This window comes from Elephas maximus, chromosome 26, assembly GCF_024166365.1.
Source record: "Elephas maximus indicus isolate mEleMax1 chromosome 26, mEleMax1 primary haplotype, whole genome shotgun sequence".
Taxonomy (NCBI): Eukaryota; Metazoa; Chordata; class Mammalia; order Proboscidea; family Elephantidae; genus Elephas; species Elephas maximus.
This window is the reverse complement of record NC_064844.1, coordinates 34,634,159-34,642,252: the sequence shown is the minus strand read 5'-3', so window position 1 is coordinate 34,642,252 and position 8,094 is coordinate 34,634,159. Positions and strand designations below refer to the sequence as shown.

At 42.1% G+C, this 8,094-nt stretch overlaps 1 protein-coding gene across 4 annotated transcripts in view; it reads left to right on the top strand.

Moving 5' to 3' along the window:
• The first annotated feature begins 244 nt into the window (after window positions 1-244).
• The window catches only part of TTC27 (tetratricopeptide repeat domain 27), a 291,976-nt gene continuing 284,126 nt past the window's right edge, over window positions 245-8,094 (top strand). For 2 of the 4 annotated variants that reach the window (XM_049870399.1, XM_049870398.1), the window contains exons 1-3: window positions 262-533; window positions 1,886-2,063; window positions 5,144-5,273. In XM_049870399.1, the coding sequence (XP_049726356.1) occupies window positions 434-533; window positions 1,886-2,063; window positions 5,144-5,273 (408 nt within the window). In that variant the 5' untranslated portion in view covers window positions 262-433. Of the gene's footprint in view, window positions 534-1,885; window positions 2,064-5,143; window positions 5,274-8,094 lie in introns of those variants that run through there. The other 2 variants (XM_049870397.1, XM_049870400.1) reach the window with 2 other exon arrangements.

Genomic DNA, 8,094 nt, shown 5'->3' with positions numbered 1-8,094 from the left:
GGTCCTTATTCAAAAAAGGCCCTTTTTATTTGGAATTAACTCCATGGCAAAGGGTTTCAAACCTCCGGGTTCCTCCACGTTAACAGCTTTCGGCAGCGCCCGGTACCCAGGCACCCTGTGCGCCATTGCCCCACTCAACTCCACCCACTCCCCCCCCGCCCGAGTGGGGCCTGCGCACTGGGCATGCTCAGTAGCCCTGAGAACGGGTCCATTTCCCCGGCGGAAGTCGGGAGTCCGTCAGTTTTTCCCAGGGTTCCCCGCGCTGCTGTCATGGCTGCCTCCTTGTGTCGGTACGTGCACATGGGGTTTTAGCCCTGTGTATGTATTTACAGTAATTGTCGCCTCTAGACTTGGCGTGTTTGCACCCTACTCCTTTCACTTTCTTTTGTTGAATCCTACGCGACCCTCATAGGAGCCGCTCTTGGCTGCAGCGATGTCCGGGGAGATGTGGGCTCCGGAGCAGGCAATTCTGAGGGGCTTCTCCACTGAGTCTGAGCGACAGCAGTGGAAGCAGGAGGGGATCTTGGGCTCAGGTAAGAGAGGCCCACCTGTCAGGGACTTAGACCAGCGTGGGGGCTGTGAGTAGGAGGGGTTGCGGGTGGCTGGGTTCTGGTTCCTTTTTTTTTTTTTCTCTGACCGAGGCCTGGTTGCGCTGTGGTTAAGAACTCGGCTGCTAACCGAAAGGTCGGCAGTTGGAATCCACCAGCCACTCCTTGAAAACCCTATGGGGCAGTTCTACCCTGCCCTATGGGGTCAGGATGAGTCGACATCTACTTCGCGGCAACGGGTTCTGGAGTTGGGTCCTTGACGTGGTGGGCGTGGTCCACAGGCTCCTACAGTGTTTTTACCCAGAACTTCTCACCACCCAGATTTGGCAATAACTATAGCGATGTCTATCCTATAGGGTCGCTGTGAGTCGGAATCGACTCGACAGCACTGGGTTTTTTGGTTTATAGCGATGTGAGTTACTCTTCGGAGTGCTTAATATGTATCTAGTCATTTAAACCTCATAATATCTGTGTGAGGTAGGTAGTACCTCTAATCCGCATTTTGCAGATGAAGACATATAGGTACAGATTGGCTAAGTAATTTATCCAAAGTTACACAGATGGTAAACAGAAAAAAAGTTGAAACAAAGGAGCAAAGGTATAATTCTTGTGTTCAGTGCACATTTCCCGGGTAAAGAGTTAAAAGGCACATTTATAAGTGGGGTATAAGGACGGTTTGTGGGATTTAGGCTGGACCCAGGAGAGAAATAGCAATTTAGGACAGAATGTAAGTGCTCTGTGTGTGTGTGTGTGTAATAGGTACTTTAGGAGGGTGTCAGTTTCTGAAGGCAATGGTGGCGTCTGGAAAAGTTTCATGGAAGTATCGGGCTAAAGCTGACAAGTGGAGAAGAGTTGAACAGGAGAAATCTGAAGTGAAAAGGTGTCCAAGTGGGAATGTGCATAGATAATTGGGAGGGGGGGGACGAGTAAACCAGCACACTTGGAGTGATTTCATGAGGCAGAATAATGTGGATAAGAGGAGTCAGATTGTCGAAGGTCTTGGAACCTGGGTAAGGACACTTTCCTCTTGTCAGGAGGAATCTTTGTGACTTTTCCAGAAGGGCTATAATGCTTACCAATGAGGGATATTATTCCTGGGTCTGACTCCCCCCTTACTGGTCATTATGGGTAAGCTCTTAATTCTAGAAGAGGTAATGTTTTATGTATGTATATATACATATGTATCGCCTACTAAAATGTCAGATTTACCTAATAATATAGGGTCGCTATGAGTTGGAATTTACTTAATGGCACTGGGTTTGGTTTTTTTGGTTTGTTGTTGCACAGTATGAAAAAAATGTTCTTCTGGATTATTGGACTAATTCTTTCTATTATAGAGAGTGGATCTTTCCTACAGCTGCTGCTAGAAGGGAGCTATGAGGCCATATTCTTAAATTCAACGACTCAAAGTATCTTTAATCCAATGATGATGGCTGAAGAAAGGATTGATAGCTACCTGGAAAAGCAGATAGAAACATTCCTGGATTATTCAGCAGATTTGGAGAAAAGTGAAAGGTAGTATTTTATTTGAAAATTGCATAGAAAAACATATTCTGAATGCATTTAATAGTGCTTTGACAGTGTATGGCATTGATTTTAGTGGTTGTTGAAAAGCTGACTTTACATTTATTCAACACTCATGATATACCAAGTAATCTGTGCAAAAAGTTCTGCCCAGAGGTCCATCCAGAATTAAAGATTAAAGTGGTAGAGGATATGAGGGTTTCACACATGAGACTGGGCGTATAAGAGAGTGGTAACTGCTAACACCAAACCCAAACCACACCCAGTGCCACTGAGTTGATTCCAACTCATAGTGACCCTATAGGACAGAGTAGAACTGCCCCATAGAGTTTCCAAGGAGCGCCTGGCGGATTTGAACTGCTTACCCCTTGATTAGCAGCCATAGCACTTAACGACCATGCCACCAGGGTTTCCAACTGCCAATACAACACCATAATTCAAATAATTCAAATGAATTATGGTGCCGGCAAAGAATATCGAATATACCGTGGACTGCCAGAAGAACAATCTGTCCTGGAAGAAGTACTGCCAGAATGGTGCTTAGAAGCAAGGAGGCGAGACTTCGTCTCATGTACTTCGGACATGTTATCAGGAGGGACCAGTCCCTGGAGAAGGACATCATGCTTGGTCAGCAAAAAAGAGCAAGATCCTCGAGGAGATAGATTGAGACAGTGGCTGCAACATAACAACAATTGTGAGGATGGTGCAGGACTGGGCAGTGTTTTGTTCTTTTGTGTTTAGGGTCACTATGAGTCGGAAGCGACTTTACGGCACCTAACAACAACAACTGCTAATGTAGTAAGCCTCCAGATGTTTAGGTCTCATGGGTAGATTTTAGCCACAGGCAAAAGTTTAGACCTTATTTCCTTTGAACTTGAAAACATACACTATCAATCTTGTTATTTCTGGGTTGCTGAGTGATACTTGTAAATACTTTTATTATGTTTTGGTTATTATCTTTCTAGATATTAGAGAATTAATTCCTTGGTTTATGTAGTTTGAGGAGCCCTGGTGGCGCAGTGGTTAAAGCGTTGGGCTGCTAATCGAAGATTGGCAGTTTGAACCCACCAGCCGCTCCGTGGGAGAAAAATGTGGCAGTCTGCTTCCATATTTATAGCCTCAGAAATCCTATGGGGCAGTTCTACTCTGCCCTGTAGGGTTGCTATGAGTCGAAATCGGCTCTACAGCAACTAGTTTTATGTAGTTTATATAATTTTATAGTGCTAAGTATAGTGGGTACTTACACAGCAGTGAAACCTGTCTTTCAGTGCCTTATTTTTGACTGTTGTAAATTTTTTAACATACCTCTTTCTCTCCTCCACTCTCTCTTGTATCCACGTCAAGTTTTAATTATCTTTACCGTGATTGCAATTTTGTTTAACCATTATTTGTAGGGAATGGCTTCATTTAGTCCTTTAGTAAATAAACCAACCACTGTATAAGGTGTTGAGGCTGTGAATGAATAAGACACAACCATATCCTTAAGGAGTTCGCAACAGAATGTTACTATAACAGTTACCAGCTGCTGTCGAGTCAACTCCGAAGCGTGGCGACCTCGTATGTGTCAGAGCAGACCTGCGCTCCACAGAGTTTTCAATGGCTGAGTTTTTCAGAAGTAAATAGCCTGGTCTTTCTTCCTGAGTGCCTCCGAATGGACTCCAACTCCCTCTTAGTTAGCAGCTGAGCATGTTAGTCATTTGTACCACTCAGAGACATCAGAATGTTACTGTAAGCGTTTCCTATTATTAAAAAAAATTAATATCATTCCTTTTTCATTTTACTGGTTTATGGCTAGTTTACAGTCCTGCAATGTTATTCCTCATTCTTATGTTGTTCTGTGATATATGTGCACTCTCATAGCAGTTAGCCTTGTGGATGCCCATTAAAACATACACATGTACCCACAGATGCATTATTCACTGGTAGGTCAGAATTCCAGTGTGCTGCGTAGGGCTGAGAAAAGACATTTCAGGTACCTCATTTTGAGGTATTTGAAAATTGGACTGTGTTCTCAATTCACCTCAAGAATTTGGTTTTTAGTTAGAATACTTAATACTAAGGCTTTAAGATCTTGCTGCACACCTGTTTTCTCTAAGTTTCTAACTTCTAACTACAAATAGGTTCTTTTGTTACCTGTGTTCTCTAATGCTGCTCAGTCTTGCCTCTGCTCTTGGTTGCACTGCATCCAGAGCTTTACTTTCCAGCTCCCATAGCCTTGTGGGTTTGATTTTTTTTCCTTCAGATCTCTTTGGAGGTAAGGGTTAGAAGAGAAGATGGTGACTACTGTTACTTTCTCTTCAGGATTTATGTCTTAAACCAAAATTTGACAAGTTATGGCCTGTGCAGAATGGTGAAGAATGGCTCGTACGTTTTTAAAGGGTTGGGGAAAAAAAAAAACCAAAAACCAATAACAAAGGAGCTTATGTGAAAGAGAGTATGTGATCTGCAACGCCTAAAATATTTAATATCTGCCCATTTACAGAATAAGTTTGTCCACCCTCTGTTAAAACATGTTCAGTTAAAATATCTGGGGGTCTTTTTGTTCTAGCACTTGGTTTAACAAGAAGAGTAAAATGGTGGTAACTTTATTGTTTTCTTTTGTATAAAATCACTTTTTATACATATTTTTACAGTTTCAGAGCTGTTAAATACAATGTAAGAAAAGTTACAGGTGCCTGATTAGGACCTAAACCAGTGCTGTCTAAGAGTAATTTCTGGGATGATGGAAGTGTTCTGTACATATACTGTCCAACATGGTAGCCACTAGCCATATGTGGCTATTGAGTACTTGAAATGTGGACAGTGTAACTGAAGGGCTGAATTTTTAATTTTATTAATTTTAATTGGTATAGATTTAAAGAGCCATGTATGGCTCATGGTTACCATATTGGGCAGTGTAGACCTAAATTGTTTAGGTTTCAGAATTTTTTTTTTTTTGTAATACTCTAGGATTGTCTCAACAATATTAGTTTTTTTTTCTTATATTTAATAAAACTGAAATGAAATAGTATGTTTGAGGTTATACAGTGGTAATTTTTCATATTCATTTCTTTAACCATTCTTTCATGCAGACAGAAGCTGATATTCCTACTTGGTGTGAGCAGTTTGCAACTTTTTGTTCAGAGTAACTGGACTGGGCCTCCTGTTGACTTACACCCTCAGGATTTTTTGCCATCTGTTTTATTCCAGCAATTCAATGAGGTATGCTTCTTGAACATCATATATAGTTATTATTGTGTTCATTCTTTTTTTTTTTTTTTTTAATTTTTATTGTGCTTTAAGTGAAAGTTTACAAATCAAGTTAGGCTCTCATACAAAAATTTATACAAACCTTGCTATATACTCCTAATTGCTCTCCCCTCAATGAGACAGCACATTCCTCCCTTCCACTCTTTGTTTTGTTGTCCATTCAGCCAGCTTCTGACCTCCTCTGCCCTCCTATCTCCCCTCCGGACAGGAGATGCCAACATAGTCTCATGCATCTGCTTGACCCAAGAAGCCCACTCTTCACCAGTATCATTTTCTATCCCACTGTCTGAAGAGTTGGCTTTGGGAACGGTTCATGTCTTGGGCTAACAGAAGGTCTGGGTACCATGACCACCGGGGTCCTTCTAGTCTCAGTCAGACCATTAAGTCTGGTCTTTTTACAGGAATTTGGGGTCTGCATCCCACTGCTCTCCTGCTCCCTCTGGGGTTCTCTGTTGTACTCCCTGTCAGAGAAGTGATTGGTTGTAGCCCAGCACCATCTAGTTCTTCTGGTCTCAGGCTGATGAAGTCTCTGGTTTATGTGGCCCTTTCTGTCTCTTGGGCTCATAATTACCGTGTGTCTTTGGTATTCTTCATTCTCCTTTGCTCCAGGAGGCTTGAGACCAATTGGTGCATCTTAGATGGCTTCTTGCTAGCGTTTAAGACCCCAGACTCCACTCTCCAAAGTGAGATGCAGAATGTTATCTTAGTAGATTTTATTATGCCAATTGACTTAGATATTCCCTGAAACCATGGTCCCAAACTACCGCCCCTGCTACGCTGGCCTTTGAAGCATTCAGTTTATTCGGGACACTTCTTTGTTTTTGGCTTAGTCCAGTTGTGCTGACCTCTCCTGTACTGTGGGTTGTCTTTCCCTTCACTTAGTTTTTATCTACTATCTAATTAGTGAAAACTACTCTTCCTTCTTTCCTCCCTCCCTCGTCTTGTAACCATCAAAGAACATTTTCTTCTCTGTTTATTTATCTTTTCTATTTTTACTGTGCTTTAGTGAAAGTTTACAAATCAAGCCAGACTCTCATACAAAAATTTATAAGCATCTTGCTATACGCTTCTTATTGATCTCCCCCTAATGAGACAGCACACTCCTTTCCTCCACTCTCTCTTTTCATGTCCCTTTGGCCAGCTTCTGACCCCTCTGCCCTATCATCTCCCCTCCAGACATGAGCTGCCCACATAGTCTTATGTGTCTACTTGATCCAAGAAGCTCATTCTTTACCAGTATCATTTTCCATCCCATTGTCCAGTCCAATCCCTGTCTGAAGAGTTGGCTTTGGGAATGGTTCATGTCTTGGGCTAACAGAAGGGCTGGGGACCATGATCACTGGGGTCCTTCTAGTCTCAGACAGACCATTAAGTCTGGTCTTTTTATGAGAATTTGGGGCCTGCATCCCACTGCTCTCCTGCTCCCTCAGGAGTTCTCTGTTGTGTTCCCTGTCAGGGAAGTCATTGGTTGTAGCTAGGCACCATCTAGTTCCTCTGGTCTCAGGCTGATGTAGTCTCTGGGGTATGTGCCCCTTCCTGTCTCTTGAGCTCATAATTACCTTGTATCTTTGGTGTTCTTCATTCTCATTTGCTCCAGGTGGGTTGAGATCCATTGATGCATCTTAGATGGCTGCTTGCTAGGGTTTAAGACCCCAGACGCCACCCTCCAAAGTGGGATGCAGAATGTTTTCTTAATAGATTTTCTTATGCCAGTTGACTTAGATGTCCCCCAAAACCATGGTCCCTAAAGGCCCGCCCCGGCTACGCTGGCCTTTGAAGCATTCTGTTTATTCAGGAAACTGCTTTGCTTTTGGTTTAGTCCAGTGTGCTGACCTCTCCTGTATTGTGTGTTGTCTTTCCCCTCACCTAAAATAGTTCTTATATACTGTCTAATTAGTGAATACTCCCTCCCTCCCTTCCTTCTCTCATAACCATCAAAGAATACTTTCTTCTCTGTTTAAACTATTTCTCGAATTCTTATAATAGTGGTTTTAAACAATATGTTCCTTTTGCAGCTGACTAATTTCACTCAGCATAATGCCTTCCAGGTTCCTCCATGTTATGAAATGTTTCACAGATTCCTCACTATTCTTTATTGATGCTTAGTCTTCCATTGTGTGAATATACTATAATTTATTTACCCGTTCATCTGTTGATGGGCACCTTGGTTACTGCCATCTTTTTGCTATTGTAAACAGTACTGCAATGAACATGGGTGTTCATATATCTGTTCTTGTTATGGCTCTTATTGCTCTAGGATATAGTCCCAGGAGTGGGATTGCTGGATTGTATGGGAGTTCTATTTCTAACTTTTTAAGGAAGTGCCAAATCGATTTCCAAAGTGGCTGTACCATTTGACATTCCCACTAGTAGTGTATAAGTGTTCTGGTGTCTCTACATCGCCAACGTTTATAATTTTGTGTTTTTGGATTAATGCCAGCCTTGTTGGAGTGAGATGGAATCTCACTGTAGGTTTACTTTGCATTTCTCTAATGGCTAATGATCGTGAGCATTTCCTCATGTATCTGTTAGCTACCAGAATGTCTTCTTTAGTGAAGTGCCTGTACATATCTTTTGCCCATTTTTTAATTGGGTTATTTGTCTTTTTGTAGTTCAGATTTCTTAGTATCATGTAGATTTTAGAGATCAGGTGCTGACTGGAAATGTCATAGCTCAAAACTTGTTCCTGGTCTGTAGGTAACCTTTTTACTCTTTTGGTGAAGTCTTTGGATGAGCATATGTGTTTGATTTTTAGGAGCTCCCAGATACCTAG